This window comes from Tursiops truncatus, chromosome 20, assembly GCF_011762595.2.
Source record: "Tursiops truncatus isolate mTurTru1 chromosome 20, mTurTru1.mat.Y, whole genome shotgun sequence".
Lineage (NCBI taxonomy): Eukaryota > Metazoa > Chordata > Mammalia > Artiodactyla > Delphinidae > Tursiops > Tursiops truncatus.
The window spans coordinates 56,351,373-56,368,562 of record NC_047053.1 but is presented as its reverse complement, the minus strand read 5'-3'; the positions used below and the strand labels follow the sequence as shown (position 1 = coordinate 56,368,562).

Here is a 17,190-nt window from a genome sequence, read left to right as displayed (position 1 = left end):
CCCGGCTGACCTCTCGTGATCTCTGACCCCGGGCAGAGGAATAAGCAAAGGGGAAGAGCCGGGTGGCGGGTGTAGCCTCGGTTTGTGGAAGGCGCCCAGGTCTAGAGGTAGGTGCCGGGTTCGAAGCAGCTCTCTCTCGAGTTGCTCTGCTGGGGAACCTCATTCTGGAAAACCGAAGTCCGGCAGCGGCTTTCCACATCAGGGCCAGGAGAAAGAGGGGGGAGATGGCCCGGGGAACAGAAGGGGCTCAGGATGGACCCCCAGGGGCTCGCGGGGAGAGGAGCTGGGAGCACCTCCTGCTGGCGCTGCTGCCCAGAAGCTCTTCCTCGCGCGGAGATCGGCTCGGGGGCCGGGCGCCGGGGCGCGGGGTCTCACCTGTTCCAGCGGGCCACCTTCCTCCGGTAATAGCGCAGCGCCTCGGGGCCGGCCAGGAGCGAGTCCTCGGGCCCCAGTAGCGGCGGCTTCTCCGGCTCATTGTACAGCGGGTGCGCGAAGAGGGCCCGCAGCTTGGAGCCGGGGCCGCCGCCGTCCGGCTCGGCCGGGGGAACGTGGCGCGCGGCCGGCCGAGGGGCCGAGGTGGCGGCGCGGTGGGCGCACGGGCAGCCGGGCGGGCGCTCCCGGGGCCGCAGCCGGCGCCGTACCCGGGGCCCGAGGTGGAAGTAGAGGTCGGCGGCCAGCAGCACGCCCAGCAGCAGCAGGGTCCGCAGGCGGTCCCGGCGCAGCCCCGGCATGGCCCCGCCGCGGGGTGGTGGTGTTGGGGCGAGGCGCCGGAGCCCCGGGACGGGGCGCTGCCCGCGCGGAGAGCCCCCTCCGAGGGCGGTGGCCCTTGAACTCGGGGCCGGGGCGCCGAACGCGCGGGGGCTGGCGGCGTGGAAGGGCGTCCCCTCTCTGCGCGGAGCGGTCCCCGAGAGCCGCTGTCTCCCGGGCCCCTGTTTCTCGCACCTTCTCTGCCCCGCGCCCGGCAGCCCGGGAGTCCGCGGCAGGTGGAGGCTCGGGGCGCGGGGACGGGCGGCGCTCGCCTCTCGGAGGAGGGGGAGGGCGGCTGCGGAGCCAGCGGCGTCTCTCCGGAGGATGCGGCCGCTCGGGCTCCTCCTGCGGGCGGCGGGGACGCCCGTGCCCCCGGCTCCGCGGGCCGAGCTGGTGTGCGCGCCCGGCCCCCGGAGGAGGGTGACGCCGGGTCGCCCCCGCCCACTCCCGCTGGCACCTGCCTCCGGCGCCGCCCGCCAGCCAACTCCGAGCCCTCTTCCGGCCCTGCCGGTCCACCTGGTCACCCGCCCCGCCGCGCGCGCGCCTTCCGCCCTCGCCCGGGACCCCCGCTTGCCCTGCCCGGGGCTCAGGCTGGGCGCTTGGTGCGGGGAAGGTGGGGCTCCCGCGGTGTGCGCGCGAGACCTTCGATTTTCATGTTGATTTCCTAGAAAACAAGACAGCTCCCGGAAAGCCTTTCTCCTCTAAGATTTGCCAGGTGTGTGTGTGCGCGCGCGCGCGTGTGTGGTCTTTTCTCTCTTTGCATCTTCCCGCAGAGCACCCACTTGATCCATAAGGACTGCGTGTCGTGTGCATGTGCTTGGCACGTACTGGGCGCTCGGGAAACAGCCGCTTAGCCAAGGAAAAAGTTTGACCTTTAAAAAAAAGGCATCGGTTCCACCTAGCATCTTGGCGACTTCCTGTTTGGAGGGAGTTTGGTGCCAACTGCGCCTGCACTGTACCGAGAGGAAATCTGTCTTGCAGCGAAGTAGGGGGGCGTCCTCCTCCGCCCGCATGACCCCACTCCGAACTTTTGCGGTGAGCTGGGTGTGAAGGCGGGTCCGCCCACATGATTCAGGCTTTCTCCCGATATCCTGTGAGGTCACTTCTACTTCCCCACTCCATTTTCCCGTTGAGGAAGAGGGAGAGGCAGTTGCCTGGCCCTGAACTCCGGGCTCCTCTGTTTAATGACCTGGTGGGATGGCGAAGTGCTCACCGAAACCCCCCCGCCTGCTGGGTGTGGAGCGAAAGGCATCTTCGCCTGAGCGAGCTGCCCGCCCAGGCAGCAGCGGTTCCCTCCCGCGTCTGGGGACCCCGGTCTTTAACCCCGTCCTTCCCTGCTGGAGTCAAGAACCCTCAGACACACTTGGACTTGTGGGTTCAGACCAGAGTTCTTGCTCCTGTGGTTCGGCGGGAGATCCCTGTGGCCTTTGCCATTCCCATCATTTGTAAGGGAACATGGTAATAGAACCTACCCCACAGGGTTATTGTGTGGCGTGAGCCACTTAAAACCTGTAACTTGCTTTGAACAGCACGTGGTACGTGTGAAAGCTGTGTTTGCCAGAAATATGATTACTTCTTGGTTCCTGTTGTACACCGGGACAGGTTCGAGACGGTGAGTGGGACAAAAATAGAAAAGTACTGAAAAGGAAGATGCCAAAAAGGGACGACTGTCAGCAACACAACGTAGTGGCCTAAAATGCCTAGTCCAAGTGAGCAGTGCCGAGGTGATACTATTGGCAGCTGCTCCTCTCAGCTGGGTACGCGGGCAGGATTTTTAGGGGTTTTTTTTTGAACCACCTTCTTCTTTTTCTCTGCAGTTCATTTCGAACTGGTCTCCCGTTTCTAAGAAACTTTGCAGCTTCGGATGTGTCTGATTAGGCATCCATGCTAGAGCGTGAGGAAGTTAGGCGTGGGGCAGTGTTGCATCCGTAATAACTAGGCTGCGTTTCTGGGCTGGCAGAGGACGTGGCCACGAAGCCATCACACGTCTTATGACTTCACTTCTTGCGCACGCACGGGGTCCTGCTCGCTCACTAGAGTCTTTTGTATGAGCTCGATTCAGGAAACAGTATTCCTGACTCAAGTAGGGACTATCGCAGCGTGTTTTCCCTGCCCTACAAAGGTCAAGGGCAAAAGGGCGTGTGGAAGTCAGATAGGAAGTGTGAATAAGGTTGGGGTGGGAGAGTGGAAACCCTACAGGCAGAGTTGACCAGGCAGAGGTCACTGTCCTCAGGGTTTGTCTAAATCTCTCCTTCTTTCTCCCAGAAGTGAGCCTTTCCCTTGGGCTCCTGCTCTGACTCTCCACGTTTTGGGCCCTGGCTTCCTCCCCAGCCTCATCTGTGTCCCTCATGTTGAGTTTAGTGGTTTATTTGCTTTATGGTTTGAATTTTGTACCCCCCCCCCATTTATATGTTTAAATCCTAACTCTTAATACCTCAGAAGGTGACTTTGGAAGTACGGCCGATGCAGATGCTATTAGTTAAGAGGAGGTCATACTGGAGTAGAGTGTATGACTGGTGTCCTTATAAAAAGGGGGACTTTGGACACAGAGGCGTATGCACATAAGGAGAATTCCACGTGAGGATGAAGTTAGAGATCAGGGTGGTGCTTCCACAAGCCAGGCAAGGCCTAGGATGGCTAGCAAACCACCAGCAGTTAGGGAAGGGGCATGGAGCAGATCTGCCTTCCTAGCCCTCAGGGGAGACCAACCCTGCCAGTTCCTTGATCTGAGACTCTGGCCTCCAGAACTGTGAGACAGTATACTTCTGTTGTCTCAGCCACCCAGCTTGTGGCCCTTAGTTACAGCAGCCCTTGCAGTCGAATCCAGTGCACATCTGCATTCCTCGCTGGAGCATGACCTCCTAAAGTGTACAAGGAGGCTGGTACCTAAGGACTGGGGGCTCTGAGGACAGGGTTTATCACTTGGGAAATGCTTGAGAAGTTTTTGCAGAAGGAATGAAGGGAAGTCATTGGAGGCAGGGATCTCAGGCTATACCTCTGCAGCTGTAGTCTCTCACACAGAGCCTGGTATCCCGGAGGCGCTGAACTATTGGTTACAATAAAATAACAACTTGGGACCCTGTAGGAGATAAAGAAGAAATACAAGACATGGTTCCTCCCTTGAAGCATCGCTTATGGTTATTAGAGAAACCAGATCTGTCTGTATCCAGGAGACAATGAAGACAGAGGTCCCTGAGCAGGCTAGGAATCTGAGCCACGGCAGAAATTAGGAGGAGGAAACGCAAAGGGCACTTGTGTTTCCTTTCAGTCTAGCTAAATATCAAGCCCTCTATTTCCAGGAATTAAATCATGAAAACAACAGTCAACATTTAAACACAAGAGCTCTTCAATCTGTGGCGGTTGCACTAATTTCTGTTGTACACATGTTCATATGTTACTTAAAACACGACTAGTTGTTTCTTGTTTGTGCGGTTGGTTTTCTACACTAGGCGCTAACTCCACGAGCACGGGGCCGACGTGCTCCCCCTCCTTTTCCTGCTTTCATAGGAACTCTTACATCGAAGGCATGGAGCTGAAATTAGCAAACACCTGTGGAATAAATGATACCTGTATATGTGGGTCCGTGTGTGCTCAGGTATCCGGGACGTGGTTTGAAAAAGAGTATTAAAAAAATCTGGACTTTTGGGACTTCCCCGGTGGTCCAGTGGGTAAGACTCCACGCTTCCACTGCAGGGGGCACAGGTTGGATCCCTGGTCGGGGAACTAAGATCCCGTATGCCATGCAGCGCGTCCAAAATAAAAATAAAATTTAAAACATCAGGACTTTTAAGATCTGACCCCAGAATATGTTAAATATTATATTTAGTTAGAATATCTAAACCTTAGGAATCCTTATGGACCTATTGAAAGAGCAATAGGTAAGAGACATAGAATGAAATAACTATGCCAACTGCAGACATCTGTGTCCCTAAGAGATTTTGTTACTGTATAGATATGTATGAGGAAAACGTTACCTTTACCTGCTGTCTCAGCAACCAGTGAGAGAGGAGAGAAGCAATTAGACTACTGTCAATGGCAGATCCAGAATGGAGTGGGATTCAGAAAACTGATACTGATCTGGTGTTGGACTCACTCTTCTCTTATTCTGAGCTAGAAAGTCCAGAGTTTTCTGTTCATGACCAAAACATAATGCCTCAGCACAGGCCAGAGATTTCTCAAAGTGCAGCCTGTGGATTTGAATTACCTGGGGTGTTTGTAAAAAGGTAAATCCCAGGGTCATTCCCTAGATCTAGTGAATCGGGGCCTTTGGAAGTGGGACCAGGAATGTGCAGTTTCAATAAGCTGATTCTTACCAGCTCCTACGGTTCTGCACACACTGAGGTCCAAGTCTGATACACGCTGAAGTTTGGGAATCATTGGTTGAGAGGCTAGTGCTAATGAGAGCAGAGTTATAGATTTGATTCCAAACGGTCCAGCTGGGCTGCATTGCCCAGGGCTGGCGTTCTGACTTGTGTCATGAAGTTGAGAGAGAGAGAGAGAGAGAGAGTAGGGGTATAAGTTAGTTTGGTCCAGCACAGTCCATCCCCACTACTAGGGAACAAATAAACAAGCAGCCCCAGTGCCTGCTCTTTACAGGTGTGATCTTGCTCTAAAAAGTCACGGCTTTGCTGCATTACCTTCCCTGGGCCTCGGTTTCCCCATCTGAAACACGAAGCACAGATATGAGTCGTCTCTGAGGTCCTTCTCAGTTCTAAAAAATGATAATTGTACAGTTTTTTCTTGTACTAGCATGCAATAATCCAGCTCTTTTTGCACAACTTTATTTCCAGTGTAAAGTAAATAATCGAGGCAACGTAAGAGCACTGAGCTGGGAGTCAGGAAGCAGGAACCTCGATCCTGGCTCAGGCGATAAGCAGCTCGGTGACACGGGGGCAAATCATCTGATGCCTCTGGGCTTCATTTTCCTCATATGTAAAATGAGCACTTTAAGTTAGACAATTTCAAAATCCCCTCTTAGAATTATTATCCTTCATGAATGATGAGGAAATACGAATAAAAAACAACTAAGAGAACTCATTGCCAGCAGGCTTGCTCTAATAGAAATGCTAAATCCGTTTTTCAGATGGAAGACAAATTCTACCAAAGGGAAACCTGGAACGTTAGGAGTGAAGGAAGAGCAACAGAAACGCGAACTATCTGGGAAAATATAATAGATTCTTTTTCTCCTCATAAATTAAAACAAATATGTCTGATAGTTGAAAGCATGTCTGATGGCCTTACAACATCTACAGACTTAATGGCCACTAAGCATAAAAGGAGGAGGGTGAAGTAACCTATAAAGCCGGTGAGGGTTCTATACTCCCCTTGAAGTGGTAATATGAAGGCTAAGTAGACTGAGAAATGTTCCATTCATAGATTGTAATCCCTAAAAAAACCTCAGTTCACCAAGAAGGCATAATAATCCTTACTGTGCATATTTTGACAAGATGTATGTTAACATGTATGTTTTTAACAACATGAAGCAAAACTAATAAAGCCAAAGGAAGAAATGGACAAATCCAACAATTATAGCTCGAAACCAATTTTTTTCTTCTCTGCAAGACAAGGATACAGTAGAACTGAACCGTGCTTCAGCCAACTGGATCTAATTGACATTTACAGTATCCGCCACTCAACAGCACCATAATACATACATATATATATATATATTTTTTTTTTTTTTTTTGCATTACGCGGGCTTCTCACTGTTGTGGCCTCTCCCGTTGCGGAGCACAGGCTCCGGACACGCAGGCTCAGCGGCCATGGCTCACGGGCCCAGCTGCTCCACGGCATGTGGGATCTTCCCGGACCGGGGCGTGAACCTGCGTCCCCTGCATCGGCAGGCGGACTCTCAACCACTGTGCCACCAGGGAAGCCCCAATACATATTATTTTTAAGTGTATATGACATATGCCAAGATAGACTATACCCCGGGTTAGAAAACAAACCTTAAAAAATTTAAAAGAATCAAAATCATACAAATTATGTTCTCTGATCATAATAAAATTATACTAGAAATCAATTACAGAAAGATACCTGTAAATTTCCAAGAATTTGGAAAGATAAACACAGACTTACCATTAGACCCAGTAATCCCACAGCTAGGTATTTACCCGGATGAATCGAAGACTTCCGTGTGCACAGAGACCTGTCTGTGAAGGTTTAGAGCAGCTTTATTCATAATTGCCAAAGTTCGGAAGTAATGCAAATGTCCTTCGATGGGCACAATAAAGTGTTGTACATTCGTACAATGGAATACTACTTAGCAATAATAAGGAACAAAGTATTGATGTGCGCTACAGCATGGCTGCATCTCAAAGGCATGGTGCTGAAAGGAAGCAGCCATTAGTATGATATCCCAGAATTGGAAAAACTGTGGTGACAGAGAATGGACCAGTGGTTACCAGGCATCGGGGCAGGGACAAAGGTGTGATTACAAAGGAGCAGCCTGTTAGAGTTGTTTTGGGTGATGGACCTGCTCTGAGTCGTCATCGTGGTGGTGGTCACACCAGTGTGTACATGCCTTAAAACTCTCAGAGCTGTACCTTTTTTAAAAAGGTGAATTTTATTGGTCATAGTATTCTCTTATCTATACCTTAAAAACAAAAGAAAATAAAAAACAAAAGACGCATACATCTGTCCAAAAGAACTTTCCCTGCAGCCTGCCTTATAATAGCAAAGAAGTGCAAAAGATCTAAATGTCTGTCCACAGGAGAATAAGCAAATCAACTGCGGTGTGGCCATACAATGGGAAGCAGCCGTTAAATGAAGGAACTGTATTTTCTGAACAGAGATACATCTTCAAGTAGAGACAGGATGGGAATATTTATATATGATATATAGGTGTGTGTGTGAGTGTGTGTGTCGTAGTAGGATGCTATTTAATAAACTTCAAAACTGGCAAAGCAATTCTCAATATTATTTATGGATAAATATAGATTCAGTGAAATTAGAAAAACCTTTATGAGAGGGATGATGACCAAATTCAGCATAGTGTTTATATATGGGACCGAAGTGAGAGGAGTGGGATTGTGGAAGATTATACATGGGTCTTCAATAGTGTTGGTTATGATTTATTTCTCAGAAAAGAGATCTGAAGTGTATATCACAAAACGTTTAAATCTGACAGAGTTGAGTGGTGAGTATATGGATGTTAGTCGTATTATTCTCTGTGCTTGTTTGCATACTTACAATAGTTCCTTAAAAACTTGATTTTCCTTGTGGCTCATATCCTGGGGTATTCGATCTTCTTAAAGAGACAGTTGAGCTAAAGAGTTGGGCTTTGATATTCAGATTAAGCAGGTTAATAAAAATCTACAGTCAAGAAACTTGAACCATGTCTTTAACAAGGAGATACATGATAGAGGGCAAAGAATACGTGTGAGAACCATCTTGACTTAAATCAGCTGCATAATATTAAATTCTATTTGGAATTGGAAGAAATCCATAAACTTAAGTGTAGCTGCTTCCAAATCCTGTAATTCTTCTAAGCAGCACAGTTGTGCCTGTTATGTGAGTTTTATAATCCCACCGAACAACAAGAGATGCGTTTTCTCTGGTTCACTTTTTGCTACTTTGATAGCATAGCTATTTTCAGAAGGTGGGAAGTTGGGATTTTGGGGGTCTTTAGAAAGCCAGGTCTTTAAGCATTTTTCACTGCTCCTAACCCATTATGCAAATTCACAGCTAGTGGGTGAGACAAACATTAGACAAATGTAACACAAACAAATATCTTGTTCTGGCTCAAAGTTCAGCCACAGAACATCAACACAGCTGAAATAAATAGAAATGAGTCCAAAAAGCTTTGAAAATTAACCTGCCTTCAGTCAATGTCTTTCGAGGGGGGTGGAGAAGTGAAAATTACCTTGCTGCGGTTTTTGATGGTTAGTGTACCTTTCTAAACATCTGGGTAATCAAAGAATCTTTCCTCCCTGAAAGGAGGATTTCAGATATTTGTAACACAATATTATCATATTTTAGCCCCATCAGACAGAGAATTATACAATTCTCAGTTGTGCTAAGTACAATTCCATCATCTTAACTCTTCATGGTTTTCGGTTTTTAAACATTTTAAAAAATTAATTAATTTTTTGGCCACGCCCCGCGGCATGTGGGATCTTAGTTCCCCGACCAGGGATCCCACCCACGCCCCCTGCAGCGGAAGGGTGGAATCTTAACCACTGGACCACCAGGGAAGTCCCAGGTTTTTGTTTTTAATTGGGAAGCAAGGATGAAAGGTGTGACAGATGACTAACCATTTTGGAAGGAGGTAGATGACTGTAGCCCATCCCTGTGCAGAACTAATCATGTCCTCTTCTCTCTGGGTTAGACTAAGTCCCACGATTCAAAATCTCCAACTGTGTTCACCTCACAGTTGGGAAAAGGCACTTGGACCCTATATTGGTCTCTGTATTCTCCTTTTGTTCTCCCCAAGAGGTATGGTGACCGTAACTCATGAACTAAACATCTGAACTTAGGGTCCAGCCCATGGTTTCACATGTGCTCTAACAACGTCCCATCCCCTGAAATACAGGAAGTAGAGCTGCTGTGACCAAGCGCACATGCTGGGCCCTCATTTCCTTTCGGTGTTCGAGATGCAGCCTTAGAGAGATGAGGGCTGGAGCCTGAGGTTACAGGTCTAGATAAGGCACTTCCAAAGTCGGTTGCTCAACTCTGCTAATGAATTTAACCACTCTGACTCGTACCAGCTAGAGAGAGGTTGCGACAGCACGTTGTTGTCATGATGGATATATGCTTAATTATAGAAGTAATCCATGACCATCTTCTCTGTGTATAGCATTTGGACAGTATATAAGCTTTTAGAGTAATAAATGACGGCCCCCTTCCCCCTCCCTCTCTTTAACCGCAGCCCCTTCCCAGGGGACAATATTATGGGCTGGATAGAACTCCTTCCAATACAGCATATACTCACATAGTCTTTCCTCCACCTTCCTAATAATCAAGGAAGTGCAAATGAAAGCAATCGACGAGGGATACTTTCTTATCCTACTGTCATTGCTAAAAATGAATGAAAATATCCAGAATTGGTTAGAGCCTGGGGAAGGCACTGTACATGGGAGCAACCGTTCTGGAGCTTAATTTGGTCACGTCAGTGCATTGAGACTGGATTATCAGCCAGGCTCAGTTAGGAGACTGAAAGCACGTTGGTTATTTGAATGAGAAAGATTTCATCAGAAGGACTGTTAGCTAGTAAAAATGATAGGGCGCCTTTCAAGGATCCAGAAGTAGCGTGTGCATCTAGGCTGAGGAGAAGTGGACAGTGAAGGAATTAAGGTTGAGGAAGATTCTCCCACCCCCTACGCAAGGCTGAGACTTAGATCTCCTTGGAGGTCATGTGTCCGCTACTGGAAAACCCAGCCACGGGCAGCGGAGAAACTGTGCACACGGCACGCCGTGTGGATCTGTAGACGTGTCCATGGAAGGTGAGGCAGATGTCTGAGGCCATGGCCAGAGTGGCAGTGGAAACAGCTACAGTGTGGAGCTGTGCATGTGGCTGAGCCTGGGGTTGGAGCTGGTCTGTGAGGGCGGCCTCTTTGCTGCCTAAAATAAGAAGCGCTGGGACCCAGAAGGAAGTGTCTTCCTGCCTCTGTCGCCTTGCGGTTTTTCTACGGCAGCTTCTGTCGACAAAGCCCCACATTGTGCCAGCTGGTAGAGGAGAAATGTTTACAGGGTCCAGCTCTGGTTTCACAAAGCAGGGGCAAGAAAGGTAGATTTGGAACTGAGACAAGAAATTGATAACTGGCACAGACGTTGACCTACAAATTCCATTTTTAAAAATTTAAGGAAATCATCAAACGTGTACGTAAGTAGTTAGATAAAGAATGGTTATTGTAGTATAGAAAAAAAAAATGGAAATCAGGTCAATGTTCCAAAGCTGAGAACTGCTTAGGCAAAATCTGTAAGATGAAGCTCTAGGTATTTATTATCATGAACATGTGTCTATATTATTAGGTAAAAGGATGTATTAATAGCAACTTTTACATTATAACCCATTAAAAATATATTTATACCTATATTTCTGTGTATGGGTAGAAAAAGACTTTGAAAGGTTTGGTGTCTTATTCTTCAACTCCTGGGTATAATATCTGGTTCACAGCTGTTGGTCGCTATTTACTGAGCAGATGTATTGTGTTAGCTTCCTAGGGCTGCTAGAACAAGTGGCTGCACACCTGGCACCTTTAAACGACAGAAATTTATTCTCGTGCAATTCTGGACACCAGAAGTCTGAAAGCAAGGGCCACGCTCCCTTGTCTTCCAACTTCTGGAGGCCCCAGTTGTTACCAAAAGTGGGGCGTGGCTCCTCCCTGCACGAGAGGCTAGGTTGGTGGAAAGGAAAGTCTGCTTCATTCCCGAGGCTGGCAACTGCGGGGAGGGCAGACTCGTGTCCAAAGGCCAACTCCCTGACTGACAACCAGGGCGAGAGGTTTTAAAGGGGAGTTTCAGGGGTATATAGGCAGAAGGAGGGGGCTACCTGTAGAGACAGCACAGTCAGCTTGACAGTCGTCTTGAAGTTGATCCTGCGGTGTCTGACCAGCATCATCTTGATCGTTTTAAGTACAGTAAGTCTTCAGTGCCAGGGTAGGTTTGTTCCCATTTCCCTGAGGCCTTGGAATTACGGCAGCTTATGTCACAGCTACAGTCTGGTCACCATGTAGTTAACTTCTTCCGCCTGGTGGGGTTTCAGTATCTCTAAGGCAGCTCACAGGACGTGGCTCAGAATATCATCTATAGCCCTTGAGAAGGAGCCAAAGGTCCTTGACCCTGTTTAATGACTCAGCTGTTATTATTTTCCCCTGTTTGCTTTCCTTGGCTTCTGCATTTTCTCACGTCTCTAATTAAACTTATTCTTTGGCTAAAGTTTTTCTACAGACAAAAGGCAGGTGGAGGACATGGGCGGGAAGGACCACAGGGCCCCGCTCCAGTCACAGGCATTCCTTGGCCCGTGGCTGCACCACTCGAGTCTCTGCTTCTGTCTTCACGTACTTTCTCCTCTCCTTATGAGAACACGAGCCATTGGATTCAGCACCTGTCAGATAATCCAGGGTGCTCTCATTTTGAGATCCTTAACGTAATTACGTCTGCGAAGAACCTTTTTCCAAATCAGGTCGCATCTCCAGGTCTAGTTGACGTATCTTTTGGGGGAAGCGGATGAGCACATTTGACCCGCGACACGTATGACCAAATACATAGCAACATGTTACAGTGGCTTCTTGGGTGGTAGGATTTAGGGATCATCTGAATTTTCCTCTTTTTTTTGCTTACCAGTATTTTTATGATTTTTATGCAAAGATCTTTGTATTACTTTTGAAATAAAAAGTAAAAAAATAGTTGGCATATGACAAATGAGGGACTACGTTGAGAAATGCCGATCTCATCCTCTTGAAGATATGGTTGAGCCCAGAGTTCACAAAACCCCAAACAACTGTATCCACTTTGAGAAGAAAACGGGGAGGAAACAAGGCATCTCAGGTGGAGGGGCAAGTTCATCACGCAGAGACCTGTGTTCGCTTATGCTCTAGGGCAAACCTGAAGAGCTCCCGGCTCAAAGCTGGACACGGAAGTCGGTAACCAGACGTCCACGCTTAGCCTCCTGGGCACCTGAGTTGAGCAGACTTGTGGTCTGGGCAGCCCTCACCGCCTACGGCAGCAGATCAGGTCTGGAATCTCCCTGCATCTCTTTCTTTCAGCGCAGACCTCCTCCTCTTTTTCCATCTCATTCTCAGGCTATGATTCATTGATTAATTCCTAGGAAGATGTTGCACCATTAAAATAGGAAGGTCTGTCACGTCAAAAGATCCGGGGATAAAAGGCATTTTAAAAGGCTGACATCTTCTTTTATTTAGAGAGGCAGTCTTTCCAAAAGGAAAGAAAGGAAAACACGGCAGTTAGGGTATAATTATCTTTTACTTTTTTTTAAAGCTATAGTTTTATTTCCAGTCTCTTGTGGAGGTTAATCTTATTTTGTTTTAAAGCTTGAAGTTTAAAGCTAGCCTAAAACATGGATGAATATAGAGTGCTATACTCAAGATTCTAAATGTCTTCTTGGTGATAGATTTTTAAAAATTAGGTTCATTAAAAAATAATAATCACATATTAATCAAAAGAAAAGAAAATTAATTCATTATGATCTTCAAAAATCATTGCCGGGGTTTCCCTGGTGGTGCAGTGGTTGAGAGTCCGCCTGCCGATGCAGGGCACACGGGTTCGTGCCACGGTCTGGGAGGATCCCACATGCCGCGGAGGGGCTGGGCCCGTGAGCCATGGCCGCGGAGCCTGCGCGTCCGGAGCCTGTGCTCCGCAACGGGAGAGGCCGCAACAGTGAGAGGCCCGCGTACCGCAAAAAAAGAAAAAAAAAATCATTGCTGATTTCAGATTGACACATTAACAATGATGTTAACATGTTAAGGTATCAGTTAAAATGTTTTGAATGGTTAATGATGAACGAATGAATACCTGAAATGTGAGAAGATGCCGTGCTTTTTAAATTAGGACAATTTTTGTTGTTGTTGTTAAGAGCCAGATAGTAAATATTTCAGGCATTGTAGGCTAGATGGTCCTTGTCGCTATGATTTAACTCTGTCATTGTAGTAGGAAAGCAGCCAGAGACAATAGTAAATAGACAGCATCTCTGTGTTCCAGGAAAACTTTATTTACAAAAACAAGAGGTGGGCCAGATGACGTCCATGGGTGGTAGTTTGCTGACCCCTGAAAGAAAAAATCAGAAAGTTGCAATAGGATACCAGTAATACAGTACTGGCTGTCTAGAATCTGGGAAAGCAGATTTTTATCTGCTTTGTTGTTTTTCTTTTTCTTTTTTTTCTTTTTATTTATTTTTGGCTGCGTTGAGTCTTCGTTGCTGTGTGCTGGCTTTCTCTAGTTGTGGTGAGCAGGAGCTACTCTCCGTTGCGTTGCGCGGGCTTCTCATTGCAGTGGCTTCTCTTGTTGCAGAACACCGGCTCTAGGCGCACGGGCTTCAGTAGTTGCGGCACGCGGGCTCAGTAGTTGTGGCTCATGGGCTCTAGAGCGCAGGCTCAGCAGTTGTGGTGCACGGGCTTAGTTGCTCCATGGCGTGTGGGATCTTCCTGGACCAGGGCTCGAACCCGTGTCCCCTGCATTGGCAGGCGGATTCTTAACCACTGTGCCACCAGGGACGTCCCTGTTGCTTTTCTTGTAAGAAGGAAATGCCAACATATTTGTAGCTATATGTGCTTTTCTTGGAAGATTAATCTGGGATCAGTGATGATTGGTATAAAAGGAAGAAAGAGAAAATGAACCTCTGTCTTTGTGAAACAAATTGTTAGATTCTCAGAAACAAGAATCTTTTCAATTAATTCTCTTGGCAATGCTTCTGCCCGTGATGTTCTGGGAACAGATTTAATAGATGCCTTGTAAGTTCACCTTACTATACAGAGCTTTTGCCATATGGAGTTATGTGTTGAATGACTGTGGTTTATGTCATAAGATAGCTGAGTCTGGAAAATAATCAGTGATGACCTACACAAAGGGGCTTGAATGAATTCTTTTACACGTGATTTATTTATTCATCCTTGTTTATTTTTCCTATGTAATATTTGGTTGCAAGATAAAATTTAAGAGGAAAGTAAAACAATAGAAATTGAGGATGTTTTGGAGAGAGTATTGATGGAATATGGTTATATTCTGGGTTAACAGAGATACACAATCAGGGAGAATAGAGACGTAGACATAGATAACAAATGTATGGATACCAAGGGAGAAGGGGGGAGGGGAGGGAGGGATTGGGAGATTGGGATTGACACATACACACTATTGATACTACGTATAAAATAGACAACTAATAAGAACCTACTGTATAGCACAGGTAACTCTCCTTAATGCACTGTGGTGACCTAAATGGGAAGGAAATCCAAAAGAAAGGGGATATATGTATACGTATGGCTGATTCACTTTGCTGTACAGCGGAAACTAACACGCCATTGTAAGCAACTATACTCCAATAAAAATTAATTTAAAAAAAAGAACCAGGGAGGACTGAGCACATTAATTAGAAAGTGAATTGCTTTGAATAAGAATATCTGTATTTGGTAGTTTTGGTTAGTTGAGGAAATCACTAACCTCTTACCTCTTTACTTTAATACCTATTAAATGCTTATTTAAGCAAATCGAATAACAGGCATGAACTCATGTCCTTTGCGTCCGTCGGGTTCTCTGGGATACCAATGCTGCGTACACGAGATTTACTGGGCAGAAGGGGCCATCTGACTGCGAGGAAGCTCCGATAGTCTCCACCAGCCCAGTGGAGAGCTCTGGAGTCCTGTGTTGGTGGGGATCTTGCACCATGCTTTGCTCTGTCATTGGCAGGGCTGCCTCAGCTAAGAAGTGATCTTGGCAGCCGCTGCCTGGCTCAGTTAACTGCCTTTAAAGCTCTGGTATCTCAGGCTTTCATCTTCTGATCCATTCTTCATGCTGTTGCTGAAGCTCCTTCTGCAAAGTGTAAATCTGTCATGTTGTTCCACAGCTTAAAATCTCACACCATCGACACTATTAAGGCCTAACTCTTTGAGAAGGCGTCTCTCGTGGTCTCATGACTGCTCTCATTTGGGCTTTATCTTTGGCCACTTCCTGCTCTGTACCCTGTGTCTCATCCGTGTCTTTATACCCATATCCATCGTGAAATACCTAGTATACCCAGACAGAGATAAGCCTCATTAAGACATACATCTTAAATTCTGTCTTACCTGTCTGCATAATTCCCCCCGCCCCGACCCATACCACCTGGGAAGTTCTAGCAAGGTTGAAACTCATGTTCTTCTAATAAAGCTCAAATGGTTTCTTAATCTTTATGAAGACGACAAAAGGCTGGCTGACTTTAGCGGAAAACTGACGAGTGTGGATTGGAACATGGTGCTTTAAGCTGATGGTGTGAAACCCGAGTGGAAACACCGAGGACTCGGGGAATCTGGGGGCGGGAGAGACATTTGGACATAAGGATCTTGATGAGGTCAGCATAGATATCACAGTCTATTCTGTGAGAATGGATGAGGTAGAGTTTTGGAAGAATGCTTCAATGTATTTGGGTGCAAGTAATAGAAGTACAGTCAATAGTTGATTACTTAACTCTAGACCTGTTGTTCAAGCATATGGGAAGTTTCAGCGTTGGCTTGGAATTTCCTTGATGTCAGGGGACAGTCTTGGCTTCTATGTTCTTCTCTTGACCTTCCCTCTTGGTGACGAGATGGCACGGCTGGATACTTCATGTTCTTATGTGATGACATCCCAAGAAAAAGGAGATGGGCGGGAAGAAATGCTTTTCTCCTTGTATGCCTCTCTTATAGGAAGTAAAATGTTCCCCTGAACCCCTAAGAGGTCTTCCCTTTATCATGGATCAGAAATGGTTCACATGCCCATCCCTACACCACTCGCCGTCAAATGGGAACATTTTGCCATGATTGGGTTGAACACCTTGTTCTATTAGTCAGGTCACGTGAGCACAGCAACCACGAATGCTTGCTGTAGAGTTTACCAAGACTCAGGACTGGATCACAGTTTTGAGAGACAGAACAAAAGACTAAGACAAAAAGACAGATAAATAAGCCGGTGGTGTTGGTTGGGTAGAACGTGGCCATCAGTGTTGAATGAATCAGAGAAGTCAAGAGGAACGAGGGCTGAGTAAAGACTGAAGAATGTGACAAGGAAGAAATTGTTGGTGAACTTTAAGAGCAGTTCTTTCCACTGAATGCTTAGGTTGGAAGCAAAAGGTCGTGGAGTCCTGGAGCAATTCAGTGATGTGGAAATACAGGTAGAACCTGTGTAATGATGTTTCTAGAGCTTTGACAGTGAATGAGAGGGCGGTGAGCCGGGAAGGCAGCCGGGAAGGCAGCCTTCATTTGGGCAACAAATGAAGTGAAAAGTGAGAGGGTTTTCAAAACGAAGGGATCTGGGTATGTTCAAAGGCGGTGGGAAGCAGCCAGGGGAGAAAAAGCAATAGAAAGGATGTAAAAGGAATGGAGAAAAGTGGGTCTCCTGGGTTCAATGGAGGGTAGAAGTGAAAAGCTCACTTTGGAGGAGAAGAGGCATATGATCAAAGAATGGAGAGAAGGATGAAAAATGTTGGTGGATGCTCTGAGATGTTAACAAAAGAAACGCAAACGCTCAGAATGGATCTTCGAGAAGCAGGAGGTCTGGTCATTTCTAGAATTTACAGAGGAATAAAAGTGGAGAGTGGAGGTAGAGGGAAGGAATAGGTTAGAAGTGACAGATTGAGGAGACAGGAGAAGATCTGGAACGTCAAGAATCGGGAAAATGTTACAAGTTTAGACTAGAAACTAAAAAAAGGAAACACAAACCTCCTGGGAAATTAAATTTGATGACCAAAGGGAAACGGGAGCCAGAATCCTATAAATTTCCCCGGGAAGGGGAGGATTTATAGATGAAGAGGAATTT

The 17,190-nt window shown here is 46.9% G+C and overlaps 1 protein-coding gene and 1 long non-coding RNA gene across 14 annotated transcripts in view; one reads left to right on the top strand and one right to left on the bottom strand.

Moving 5' to 3' along the window:
- FAM20A (FAM20A golgi associated secretory pathway pseudokinase) overlaps positions 1-1,345 on the bottom strand; it is a 50,202-nt gene extending 48,857 nt beyond the window's left edge. For 12 of the 13 annotated variants that reach the window (XR_012328773.1, XR_004523819.2, XM_073798327.1 and 9 more), the window contains exon 1: positions 376-1,305. Coding sequence is in view for 11 of the 13 variants with exons in the window: in XM_073798327.1 (XP_073654428.1) it covers positions 376-731 (356 nt within the window). In the remaining 2 variants the exon portion in view is untranslated. Of the gene's footprint in view, positions 1-375 lie in introns of all 13 variants that reach the window. The other variant, XM_033847319.2, reaches the window with a different exon arrangement.
- A 46-nt stretch (positions 1,346-1,391) lies between these two features.
- The window catches only part of LOC141277407 (uncharacterized), a 138,224-nt gene continuing 122,425 nt past the window's right edge, over positions 1,392-17,190 (top strand). Inside the window, exons 1-2 of the long non-coding RNA XR_012328778.1 lie at positions 1,392-1,782; positions 2,277-2,359. This is a non-coding gene — a long non-coding RNA (uncharacterized lncRNA). The remainder of the gene's footprint in view (positions 1,783-2,276; positions 2,360-17,190) is intronic.